Here is a 13,982-nt window from a genome sequence, read left to right on the forward strand (position 1 = left end):
CCTCAAGCTTTCTACCCTCACTTGCCATCAGGGGTTTCTTGAGGCAACTTTTTCATGTTTCCTACAGGACAGAAGAAACTCTAGAAAGAATTATAAAACCAAAAAACTTGCAGCAGACAAAGGTTGGACAAGTTAATTAATAGGCGAAGTATGGGAATGGGTCGCAGCAGGTACAGGGGGTTATAGGAGGCACATGGAGGTGCATTAGGCAACTGTCGTCTCTATAGCAACCATTCATTATAGATTGGGCAAGCAGTGGGAAATTTTGCCTGCGTTTTGTGTGGAAGTGAAAGGGACGAGTTTCTGTTGTTCTCTCCTGATGCTGACAGATGGGACGTTTCATCAGTTCGCTCATTTGATCTGTTCAGGATATAAACACAAATATACTTAAAATCTCAGACTCAAGGGTCCCGTTTGTTACACTAACTAAGGAATCAGGTTTGCTAGTTTTATGTTTATTTGCAGCACTGGGTTGTTTATAACTACAATAATTAAAATAATAGCCTTTGTTTCTTTCTCAGGAATGAGTTTATTGTTAGCTCTTTTTTTTTCTTCTCAGGATTCCTACTTAATATGGAAAAGACAGGATTTAGATTTTTGTGGTATTTTCCAACTATAACTATGTAATGATAGACAAAAGTGTTTCCAGACTTTAATTACATTCATGTTTTTTTTCTCATTTGTCCATTTTACTTTTTGTCCATCAAACATTGTTACTACTATCCATCAATTCACCCATCTATTTTTCATCTGTATGTTCACTGTCAGGTATTTTTTGTTTAGGATTTATACAAAAGAACTCTTTGGCAAAACATGACATTTTGACATTTTAAGTCAGTATTTAAAAGTGTTACTATGCTGTAGTGATACTAAATATATATTAAAGTAGTTGCACTATTGGTGTTCAAATAAACAAATAATCCAGATCTGCTTTGTATAAAAAAAGAAGGACCAAAATAAGTTTGAAGTCTATTCTGTTTTTGTTGTGGGTTGAATTAATAAATTTGGCAAGTCTTTTCTTTCTCTCTTTTTCACTCTTTTGATCCTTTGTACTTTTAAAATGGATATTTTATAAACCCCTTTTCTTTTAACTTGTTCTTTGAACGCAAACATTTTCTCACATGGCAGTAGAGATTTTTTCTTAAAATGTGTTTTTGTGAAACATTACCAAATGTATTTTTCTCACTTTCACAACTTTTCAGCTATTCTTAGATGTAAGACTTGCACCATTGTGCAGAGCTTACAAGCCTACGTGCAATGTCCATCCCTCCCCCCTCCACAAACATGACTGCATAATAAAGTGGCTCTGCAGACAATAGTCAGCGGAGATGTGGGAACCTGCACAACCAGCCACTAAGCCCAGGGAGCCAGCTGGTTCTTTTTGTAACAATCTCTTTGCCAATTGTGCCTTGTTCTTGGATTTCCAATTAAACGTCTGATTCTCTCTTGTATTTCCATTTTACTCATTGTTTCTCATTTGTGTTCTTCTTTCTGAGACAGTGCTATATCTTACTTTCTCTTACACAGTGTAATTAACCAGTTAGTATCAAGAAAGGCTGTAATTAAAACTTGTGCGCAAGGTTGCTGAGAAAGCCTCAGCAGGAGAGTTTAATGGAATTTCGTCACTTGATCCCTGCGCTTATTTAATTAGCTGTCGTCTTCAGGGCTACAGTTTTTTTTCCCCTCTACATTACAGTGCAAAAGTTTGGATGGCCATTGTTGGCAAAGTCTCGTAACTATTACTTCGAATGTCAAAAGTCTATGTCATGATAGACAGTTTATGTATCTCGTGATGGATTTAACATCAATCATGAGTCTCATTGTGTGTAGAGATGCACTAATTGGAATTTTGTGGCTGATTTCCATCAGTTATTTATATCAACTGTTAAACAAGGGGTTGATTTTTTTTTTTTTTTCGAAGACAGAAAAATGTTGCTGTGATACATTTACCCTTTCTGTGATCTGCTGAGAGGTTTGCTTTCTCAATCTGAATAAACCACAAACATGCTCCTGCATGTCATAGAAATACAATTTAAACCAATTTTCTTTTTGCATGTCTGAGCTTTTCCTGACTTTATTTTAAAGATTTCACTGACACTGAAAGCAGGGTTGGTTGCTCCACTCAATAACAGTTCTCGCACAAAGATAGTGTAACCTGGTAGGATTTGTTATGGTGCGATGTCCAATATGAAAAATGATAGATTTTTAGTTTCTGTCTGCCTACAAAATGGTCAGTTCTAATCACCAGAAGTTTTTTTTTTTCTTTCAGCTGATGTTCTACTGTGGTTTACTGAAAACCTAAATACTTTCTCTTCCTAACATCTTGGTGCACCGCTGATTGAAAGTGTTGTACTGACTTAAATGCTAAACAAAGATTCAAATCTATGTTATAGTCTATAATAACCTTATAATCTATGTTTTTAGTGTCATTTACCTGGTCATGTTGGCATACGTTGTGAGTTAAACATTGCTTATATATTATTTTAGTGCATGCATTTATGAATTTAGACAAGCAGCAGATTTATAGAATTGGTTGGGCATTTCTTTAACCCTGGTCTACTTGCTAAATGCTTCATCTTTCGCCAACATGCTACCCAAAACCACTTCAGTGCGATTTTCTCCATTTTACAAGAAAGACCCTTTGGTCTTGAACATTGTGTTCTTCCAAGCCAGAGTAATTTTTAAAGTGTAACAGGTTGCTGATTTTCATATAGTGTACCATTCCGGCAATTTGTAGAGGCACCTTGCTTCAGAAGGAAGCCAGATTGAGGTAAAATTAGTCTGTTGTTGGGAAACATCCAGCTGAGGCTGGAGGAAACATGAAAGAAACTGAAAAATAATTACAGACAGGGGGAGAGAATTGAAGAGGATCAAAATATTAAAAATAACAGAAAAGGTACAAGAAGGTGGGCAGAGAAGAGCAGCTGGATGCAAAAGAAAAACAAGAGAAATGGAGAGATGCTGATGGAATAACGCAGAGTAAACTGGAGTGAAAACGGTGTAGGTCAGACAGGAGTAGGGTGGTGAGCGTTCATCGTGCCGTTGCCTGATTGGCCAAGACGACGTCAGGCGGGCTGAGCTGACTTTAATCAGAAATGTGCGTCACCATCTGCAGCTCTAAGCCAACAGGCGGTCACACTGATGGAGCGAAGCAAACTCTCCCTCTGCCTCGGGTTGACACTGATCTCACTGGCTTGAAAAACCTAAAGACCCCTGTGAGCGCTTTGTGTTTCTGCCTGGATTTTTCAGTTTATTTCAGGCATGTGAATTTGATCTCTTGAGGAGACATGTATGTAATGTAACTATGAATTTATGCTTCCTATTACTGCTTCCTGTCTGCTGCAGCGGGTAGTCGGCTTGACAGCGCCTCCACTTTCTGCCGTGCTTTTAGACAAGCTCTTGGCAGGCTCCGCAGAATACCTCTGCACTCAATTCATTTTAGTCTGCAGTATGCCGGTGTTGACCTGGTGTGTTCATGTCACTGTGTGCTTCGTTACTGGCAATGCAGTGTAGGCCTCTAAAGGTAATAATGTAGACTCTCAACTAAAGGTGGGAGATATGGACTTAGTGTTTTGTGGTACTATTATAACAATAAAGATCATGATAAAGCTTGAAATAACAGAAAAACTTTAATCGATTATAAAAATAATCTTTTATAACATCCCTACATTTAGCCTTAAACTCTGTTGGATATTTATGTGTGAACTCTCAGACAATGTCCAGACCAGACCTTTTCTTTTGATCACTTTGCTTGGTTGGGTTGGTAGCTATACAGGTCCGTCTGTCACTTTTCTGTCCAGTATCGTATTAGTTGGCTGGTTGGTCACAGTAATAACAGGGTCACACTCAGGCCCAATCAATAGGAGGATGTGTCTTGGCTTGTGTGTGTGATGACGGGTAGTGCAACAAAGGACTTTGAAAGAAGAAGATGGGAGGTTTCTGCTAGTTATAGATGTTGGAAGAATAAGCTGACCTTTTCAAGGAGTGTCAACCCCTGTTACACATGTTCACCTGTAGGCTGCATGAAGCTCTTCCTCTAAAGATCCAGACAAACCCAACAGACTAAGTGAAACAAATGCAATTATAAATAGTGCCTGGCAAAGTCATTCATGGCTAATGAACGTTTCCAGATTTGGTCCCTTTGCAACCACTCATGTCCCTTAATTAAATTTAAAGAAAATGCAAATAAGTGCACAATTGTGAAGTGGAAGTGAAATAATAAATAGTTTTAAACATTCAAAAGTCCTGCATCAGTTTGCCATCTCTTGTTGGGGAAGATGATTTAATCAGTTGAGACCTCATCCTGAGCACACCGTCGCCATGGTGAAACATGTTGGCTGGAAGATCATCTGTTAGAGATTGCAAAAGACTAACCACACAGCCAGAGTTAATGGAGCAGTTGAAATCGAAACATATACATGTGAGTTAAAGCTCAGACCCAAATGCAGTCCAGAATCTGTTGTAGTTGTTGTTTACTGAGGCTTTCTCTTCAGCCTGATTGTAGATTGAAATTTTTGCTCCTTTATGAAATAGTTTGTTGTATTCACTCTGGGAACTGAATACAAATTCACTCCATACTCATCCTTCAAGCACAAGGATGCACTTGTGCTTGAAGTTTCTTTGTTGTAACGTAGCAATGCATAGAAACGTTAAATGCAAAACTCTGTATGACACAAGATCGTTTCCTTCTACTCTGTTGACATCAGTTTGCTGCCTCTGTTACCTGAAATGAATGCTATTGTATCTGTCCAGTGCCAGAGCCTGTCCCCACTAAGCCCAGTCCTGGTTCATCTCACCACCTCCAACCCTCCAGCCCCACGCTGCCCCTCTCCTCCTTCTCCACCTCTACTTCTGGCAATGGCAAGGGCCCCCCATGTGGTAGCCAGGTCCTGACTCAGAGCCCACTCCTGCAGCAGTGCCACTTGTCCTCTGCCAGTGGCCGCTATCCGCCCAGAGAGGTGCCCCCGCGCTTCCGTCAGCAGGAGCACAAGCAGCTACTGAAGAGAGGCCAGCCGCTGCCCGCAGGAGCCTTCGGCGCGCTCACCCTCCCTCCTTCCTCTCCCTCCTCTTCACCCTCAGCGTCTTTGTCGTCATCTGCTACGACCCAAAACTCTGCCACGTCCGCTACAAGCAAACACAAGCCAGGTTTGTGTCAGTGTAGTCGGTTTATGTTTCCGCTTGTTTTATTTCTTTTGTTCGGTGCTTAATGTGCGTGGGCTTTGTTTCAGAACTTTCAGTTTGATTCGTCACTGTTTTGAATGTTGGACATTCATTTTCTATTTCATCTATTTGTGTACATTTGTTTAACTGTTGAGCATTTTTTCATTACTTACTTGGTCATTTTTTTGGATTCCGTATTCAGTTTTTTCAACCTTAGACTGGGGGAAAGGTCACCTGTTACAAGATAATGACCCCAAACATGCAGTCAGAGTGGCAATGGAATGTTTTAAGTCCAAAAATATTAATGTCAGAAGGGGCTAGTCAAACGCTCAAATTTAATCAATCTGATGCAGGGCTTCACGATTCCTGTTCAGCCTTGCTGTCCAATAGGACTTAGCTTGAACTAATTTGCTCAATGTTAAGACTTACAAAGTTGGTGGAAACATATATCTCAATACTTGCAGCTACAGTTGCAACAAAAGGCGTTGTGAAGAATTAGTTTTAATTTTGATCTTACGTTCAGTATGTTTAAAAATGTGAAGATTTTTATTTGTAAAGAAATTACAATACCATCATGTCCTTTCCACTCCACAATTATACACTGCTTTGTGTTAGTCTGTCTCATAAAAATCTAAAAAACAAGCCATCAGAGTTTGTAGTTTTAAATCTGAAGGACATCAAGGAATGAGTACTTTGTGTTAGAAGCGCCTCTGCCGATATGTTAAAATTGTTACTGTCAAGTTATTTCAAGCCATTTGAAAATGTTAGTCATCTAGTGAAAATGAAGAGGTTTAGTAATGCTGTGACCTCCTTAGCCAGGCCTAGACTTTTAATGAGTTCCCTGTTGGCTCATAGGATCCGTTCTGCTGAACATGCCTCGAGGGGCTCCTTGTGAAGTGTTTGTTTGTATTTGTAAGTAATGTCTTAGTGGTGAGTTACATCAGTGTTCGAGCCCGACTTCTCTTCTCTTGCATATTAGCACTGCTGTTAACCTTTTTCCGACTAAACATTATTATTTAAAACAGCATTTTTGTTGTCATAAATGTACGAAGAGTTTTCAGTCTGCAAACTGAAAACTCTTTCATCTTCCTACATTAACCTACTGTCCCATTGAAGACTTGAGTGGAATGATGCATGGCGCTGTGTTTTTATGGTTATTTCTTTAAGTGGGACCTAGTGTGAGCCCATGCTTGCTTCTTAGTTTAGCTTCCCTTTGCTTGCTTGTTTGTTTTTTTCTTTTCGTTTTTTTGATCAGCAAAGCTCTGCCACTCTGTTCTGCCTTTGATTACCGGCTCGACGTTTGCTGTGAGCACACCGAGCGCGCTCTCTGTAAACAGATCTGCCGCAGCTGCCGCGCACAGTCACCGAGTCATGAAAGCAGTGCAGAGCTTTATGTTGCTGTTCTTGTGATGAAGCTGATGAAGCCACTGCCTCAAACGGAGGCCTAAATCCTATGTAATCGGTAGCTGAAAGCCTGTTTACTTAAAAATAGTTTTTCGGGAGTGTGTTTGTTATGTATCTGTTGGATCATTTGCTGAAAATGAAAATTCCGTTGATGTTGATGTATAATTATTTCCTGATTGTACTCTATGGATTGTATGGTGTCCTCAGCCGGAACCCTTGGTTTGGCTCCAGGCTTTATTCTCAGCAGAGAAGCAAACTGTTTAAGCCTTGAAAGTCAAACAAAGATGTCTCTCCTGTGGGATTAATGCTAGTTAAGATGCCTTGGTCCGATGTATTAACCTATAATGCTTTAGTGCAGCAGTTGTTGTCCTGCTTGGCCTTCACCTTGCTCTCATTTTCCCCAGGGGTCTGCTAGTAAAACAGCCTGTGGCAGGGTTTCCCCCTCCTTCAGACTCTTGGTTTTGTCCTAAGGGCTTCTAAGGCACAGCCTGTTGTTTCTTGTCAGCTAATAGCCCGCAGCCAGCAGCCTTGTTGTTGCACCAACTGTTAGGCTGTAAATTACAGAGAAGACACAGTAGTTAAATTCTGTTTTATTTACTCCTACATTTGAATTTTTTACATTGTGCTTTTAAGTTGCAGAAATATTACAATCTTAAAAATAGTTAAGATTAGGGGTCATTTTAATTAGTTAAAAAGTACATATATATAAAAAGCATACATGTCAAGTATGTATTAATACATATGTATTTTTTGTTTTCTTTTACATGTAGTTCTTGTTTCTGATTGCTACCAAGGATTCTGCAGGGTCTAAAAAACATGAAAAGTCTAATTTGTAAGAATCTAAATCTAAGGCCTTCAAAAAGTCACCAATATGTCCAGATTTTCTTAAAATGTCAGACAGGGTGTGAGAAACAGAATCTGTGTATTTCCTGAATTTCATTATTCTAGCTACGGAGAGTTTTATGAAGATGTGACAAAACCTTTTCGTCCTAAACATTCACCCTACTCTGCAACTTCAGCTGTCTGGTTTTTATTGGAACTTTTCTTGACTATTTAATGTCACATCTGATATACACTGATTATTATTTAAGTGAGTTATTAAACTAACATATTAAGTTATGAGTTGCAATTCACTTGAGTGTTGAATATAAAAGTCCTTAAATTAAATTTCCCAAAACTTTTAGAAACCCTGTGGTTTTGAAGTTTCAGAATTATGCTTTAATTTGACATTCTCAAAGTAAGATTTCACAATTAACACAATCATTTAATACAACGCACTAAAAAGCGTACATATCGACTGCAACATTGATGATATATAAAACACAAGTAAGACAAGTACTTGTGTTTTATATATTATCACAAGTGCTTGTCTCGTAGGTTTGTCAGACTAACTGCTTGGATAGAGAGTCTTTCTCTGACATCACATTGAAAAGTCTGTTAGCAATCAGAACAACTTCCTAGAAGATTTTTGAGGTTTTGAACCTTTTTAACTTTTTAAAACTTTGATTCCTATTTGGGACAAGAGGGATTTTATGATGCAACCTATCATTGTTTAACTTCTGTACATCTTTCCATCCCTCGAAGGATAAACATGTGATAAGTTGGGTGAGATGCAGGGCACACACTGGTCATCAGTCCATCACAAGGAAACAACCATGCAGACACACATACGCACACACACTCGCGCATAAATGCCACTTATGCAGAAAAGGACATTTAAATAGATGAAATACCAGAAAGAATCTAAAGCATTCATTTCTTAAATGTCTTTTAGATGTTTTTCTATTTTTACATTATGTGTTCAAAATTCAGATGAGCACATAAAAATTTCAAAGCTTCCAGCTGGCTGTCAGACAGCCTCACAAAAACTATTTGGGCACCTGCTTTAAATTCAAGGGCATTTAAGACCCTCACATGACCTCTGCCCTTTAGAATGCATTCAATTGTCCTACCAGACAGATAGCCCTCCCCCCTCGTCCCTTTCCGTCTCTCTGTCACACCCGCTACTGCCATGTCTCCAGCTGACCTGGGAGCATTAAGTGGTCGGAAGCGGCTAGCAGCCGTCCAGACGGGCTTCCCACCGGCAGGTGCTGAAATGGCCGTCTGTTAGGAGTGTGGGAAGTGGAGCGGGAACAGCTGGTTGCCCGTCGTCCAGACAGAGCACGCAGCCAGAGGGTCACTTTGTTTAAACACTCAGCCCTTTCATTTGCACTTCCACACCCCCATCAACCTGTTGACTTAAAACTAAGTGTCTGGGGTTTTTTTGTTGAATTTCTCAGTTAAATCTTTGGGCGCTTGCTTTTAATTAAACTGTGACTAACTGAATAGTTCAGACAGATCCATCTTATATCCGTTCAGCCTGACTTTAGTGGTGGGCATTTATCGTACCGTTTGTCATTTATTGTGAAACTTTTCTTAAGATACAAATTTTTATTTATTGCTGTTCTCCATTGTTTTTCCAACAACAGCATCCATAAATATCAATAAAATTTAAAATAAATATATATACAAAGCTGATTTCAAATAGGAATGTTTTTCAAGACCATAATTTATATATGTGGCGCTATGAATGCTGTGCCATGCATTTACCTAAGAAAGAAGTAAAAGTCTTTATGTTTCTCATTATCACAATAGTACTACAAAACATTGTGATAAAACTCTATATCTATATCGCCCGCTACTCTGATGTCTTTAAATGCCGTCTGCTTGTATCAGCAGCTCTTGGTTGTTTGTATGTTTTTAAAAGTGATCAAATATTCAGATGACTGCTTGGCCCTAATGAAGCCAGGGAGGTATGGATTGGCCCTTGTGCTCACGCTGCGACACACTCATACCCACACAAGTGCTAGAACCCCCCGGTGGCTTCATTAACGCCGACTCAGTCAGGGAAACCAGAGAAGTCGCTGCGATTCCCCTCTTGTAAGTTCCCTCGTCTCTCAGCAGAGGTAAACAGACGTGAATGATGAGCTTTTTTTTGCGCTCACTCGAGACCATTCCCTCACTGTCCCTTTTTCCTTTCTGCTTCCGGAAAAACAAGTACACGCCGTCCTTGAGTGAGAAGCCAAGAGGGTCTATTAGGGGGACAAAAGACTAATAAATGTCCCCCCTCTTGCTTTTGATTCTGGTTTTATGGGATTCTACAGCTGAGCTTGGGCCGGATTTCAGTGTCAAACGGAAGAAATCAGTTTGTTGCTCCTCTTATTCTCTCTCTCTTTCTCCACTCTGAATAAATGAACCCCTCCCCCCAGGTTCTCCTCTATCTTCCTCCCCGCCCCCCTTTGCCCTTATGCGTTCTGTCACCCAGCGTTTCATTTCATTTAAAGGGGAGGGGACGACATTTACTTCTTGGCAGAATGCCCATTTCTGTGATGGCAGCAAGTCTTCATTATATGAAGTTCATCTTTTGTTATTTTTGCCTCAGCTCTGCATGGCAGCACACGGTATCGCTGATCTTTGATCGTCATTGATTGTTTGTGCATCACTAAAAACACTTCAGATTCATGCAGAAATCAAGCTTCCACTCATATGTGCACACAAAGGCAGACCTGGTCACCACATGAAGCTATAGAGGGACCTTTTGTTTTTCTATTTTTTTCATCCGTTCATTTAGAGGTCATAATCAGAGTCTGCCTTTCTAATTGCAACCTGAATGAGCCTAGAAGCGCATTATTCCACATGACTGCAAACGCTAGACGGAAATAATCGCCTTCAGCTCTTTGTTTTTTTTTTTTTACATCCAACTTGCATTTATGTTCTTTTAAATCAGCGATTTTTACATCGGCGATTTGCTAAGAATTAGCAAGACCTTTTTGGAATTTGATGAAGGACTTATGAAAACAGATTTAGCTCAGTCATGCGGCAGATACTCTGATTAACTGTTTACATAAGATACAGAAAGCTAATACCTTCACAGGCTGCTTTGCTTGTGCACCATGTAGCAGACATACTAACACACTGTCTGGTCGTGCCCATTTTCTTCATGGATCTGTACAATGTCTCCGTGCACCTTTCTCCGGGTATTTTTCCATTCTCCCTCTCTCTCTCAGACCGACTTTTTTTTTTTTTTTCTACCAGTGTAAGCACCGTCTCCTCATGGTTCTTTTTTGCCTTTTGTTTTGTAAGCTCTTTCTTTGAGATTTATGTTATATCAGATGGGAGGGATTAAAGAACAGCAGCCTGCCACGTAACCTATTTTTGCATCCTTAAGAAAACTGAATGTGCAAATGAGGGAAGAGACGCAGTCTGGGTGTGGGGTTGACTGAACCAAATACAGATTTCCTTTTTGTGGCAGCGGCTGAGCATCTTGGATGCAATCCAGCTCTGATAAAAATGTCTCTTTGCTCGTCTGAAAGCTATAAAAAGCTACCTTAGCTGAAAGTGGGAAGATGGCGTGATATTAAAGACTGTCATGATTCTTTTTTTTTCAACTAGACGCCTAGTTAAAAGGCGTCTAGTTGAAGATGCTAACGTGTAAAAATTTAAAGACTAGCTGTCTGGCTTCTATTTGTTGCAACAGGATGGCACGTGCAAATGATTCTCAAATCTTTTTGTTAGAAGGTGGTAGCATCTATCTAATTCTTTTGATTTAATTGCAATTAGTGTATATTGGTAATAGCTAGTATATTCTCCTTTAAGGAAGCACTATGCCTCTATTTCAAAAATCAAAAATGTATCTAATTAATTATACTAATAAAACATAAAGTAGAGATGTCTTGAGTCCTCGTCCAGTGCTTCAGTATGCTATGCATATATGCTGTAAAACCACCCTACATTGCATCAGTCTTGCATGGTTTACATCATTATGTGATTGTGTCCCACTTAATCTATCTTATATCCATCCTAGATATTTCGCCAGAACTGTTTTCTGCAGATTAATCCTTCTTAAATGTTGCTTTAATTGGTTAAAAATGCATTCTTCCAAACAGGTGTAGGTTTATAATTTATTTCGGAAGATGACATGTGCATCTTTAAGCTCACGCCTTGCTCCTGCTGACTGTTTTGATCCTGAGCGGTTTGCTTTAGTTCTAATAGAACATATTTACTCTGGGTTTTTTTTTAATGATTTGTTGATAATTCAGCTCAAAGCATTTTTCTTTAAAGCTCATAACATACAGTGACAAGGAACTGCAGTGTCTTTAACTGTGAAAGTCACGTTCAAGGGTGAAGAACAATCCTAAAATAATTAGATCAACAAAATATGAGACAGTTTTTCAAAAATAGGCCACGGAAAATGTGGCTTCACAACTCACTGGGGGGCAGCTGGGATAAAGTCCCTGATGGCACACCAGCAGGTATCAGGATTTTATTTTTTTTTAAGCGACTTTTAGTTGGGACACAAGGGAATTGGTTCTGGAGCTAGATGGAGATTCTTAATATGCATTAGAACAAATTTGGCTGGATTTTCATCACTGTTGTTTATCAAATATTTACTACTTGTAACTTTTTTCTAACTTTCATATCATTATACTTTAAAAAGCAGACACAAATGCTAGAATTTAATTCACTTCATTTGGTTTTGCAATTTGTGTTTGCCTTCTTTTCTGCTCCTTTTTAAGGCTGAATATTTATTGTGCAGAGGTTGCCCCTGTTGCAGGTATTTGTCATGTAAACTGTCCTTAACTGCTGCTGTAAAAAGCAATCACTGTTAAGTGCTCATAAAAACATCATTTTAACTGAAGCTTCCAATTTCCATTCAAGCTACAACAGCGTTTAACTTTATTTTAAGAGAAAAGCATAATCATTTTATATGTTTCCCTTTTTCTGATTTGTTGCAAACTGCAGATTTTTGTTAGCACGTTTACGTATCAACAATAATGCCACCAGGGGACAAGAGATGCACAAGGACATGTTTTTGAGCTACCCTTATGCCATGCATCTTAGTATCTTAACGCAACAAATATTTCACAATTTCTATAGGACTCCACACACCTCAAACAAATCAACATTTTCTCCTCATCTGCAGGAATCATTTTGACCAGTTTCTCTGCCTAATAGTTATTTTGGCTGTTTTGAAATGACCACAGTGGTCCGACTATCAGATGAAAATTTCCAACAGAGAAACAGTAAATGTAACGTGTTTTCTAAATAAGGGAATGATTAAACAATCAGTACAGTTAAGCCAGTGAAGAATTTTTCTTTTATTCCTTACGGATAATTTTTGTAGTTTCATTTGGAATGAGATGTTTGCTTTGCCATTTTCTGAACCCACTTTTGTCACTTTTTATTTGAATTATAACATCTCCTGGTTTGGTGTTTGAGCCTTGTGCTTTTGCTGTACTTCATATGAACTCGGATAAATATGTGCTGCTCCATTTCTCTCTGGTTTTTATTCCCATCTTTGACCTTTTTGCTGGTGATATTTATATATTTTATCGCATTCAGTTGCCTGCGGCTGGCCTAGCGGTCCTTGTGTTTGCATACTGGATCGATAGTCTCCCTGCTCTCACCCACTAGCATTAATAAGATCATTGATTAGCTGCCCCCCAATGATTGATTACCCTTTTATACCATTGACTTAATGTATTATTAGTCAAGCCCCCATCCCCATCTGATGGAAGCTTTTGTGCTCCATAAATTTGCTTGCTGCCGATTGAACCTGCAGTAACCCTGAGGTACCTGCTGTGTAAAAACAAGAAAAAAGGGTTAGTTGAATAGATTTACTCTCTTACTTATATGCGGGTAGTGAAAACAAGTTGGAGAAAGACGTCGTTTTTGGTTTTAATACCATGAAGTTAGAGGAGGAGCGGAACCGGCGAAGCATAAGAAGTGATTGATGAGAAGCCGCCTTGGTTTCATTCCAGTAAACGAGGAGCGTTCCACTTGGTCTTACCTTCACAGGGCCAGCCAGCAAAGCTCCAATAGAGACTGATGGGCCTCTTACTGCTGGGGGTTAGGAGGAGGGGAGGGGAAAAAGAGGGAGGAAAAAATTTGTTCTGAAGGTACATTAAAATAACTGATATGTGCGTATTGTAAAATAATAGGACACAAAAGAAGTATCGGCTTCTAAAAGAGAGGTGAATTGAAGGATTTTATACAAGAGAAACTAAAATGACTGGTTTTGGAAGAGGAAAGCTCCTGATAAGTGTTTCTATTTGGTCCACTGCACAATTGTGGGGATATATGGATATGCCATAGTTGATATGACATGGAACACGCTTGACTGTACATTCTGATTATGTGATAAATTTTACATAGTGGCAGTGTGACCATCTTTGCCTGTCAGGGCAGATGGCTTGCATTAATAAACAAAGGAGATCAAAATTGGTTCAGGCAACTAAATATAGGCTGACAGTGAACCTTTCTGTAAAACATGGTGTTCCTTAATTGAATATAATACATTCTCTTCACCATATAACAATTGTCCCTCCCTACTTTTCATCCTGTCTGTTATCAGGGTACAATATATTGAATCCCAGTCA

At 39.2% G+C, this 13,982-nt stretch overlaps 1 protein-coding gene across 2 annotated transcripts in view; it reads left to right on the forward strand.

Annotated features, from left to right (window-relative positions):
• Positions 1-13,982, forward strand: part of LOC102233996 (trinucleotide repeat-containing gene 6C protein-like) — a 55,746-nt gene that overhangs the window by 18,996 nt on the left and 22,768 nt on the right. Inside the window, exon 4 of one of the 2 annotated variants that reach the window (XM_023333095.1) lies at positions 4,753-5,145. The exons of the other annotated variant lie outside the window; for it this stretch is intronic. Within the exon in view, the coding sequence (XP_023188863.1) occupies positions 4,753-5,145 (393 nt within the window). The remainder of the gene's footprint in view (positions 1-4,752; positions 5,146-13,982) is intronic. 2 annotated transcript variants of the gene reach the window in all.

Source organism: Xiphophorus maculatus, chromosome 5 (genome assembly GCF_002775205.1).
Source record: "Xiphophorus maculatus strain JP 163 A chromosome 5, X_maculatus-5.0-male, whole genome shotgun sequence".
NCBI classification, from domain to species: Eukaryota; Metazoa; Chordata; class Actinopteri; order Cyprinodontiformes; family Poeciliidae; genus Xiphophorus; species Xiphophorus maculatus.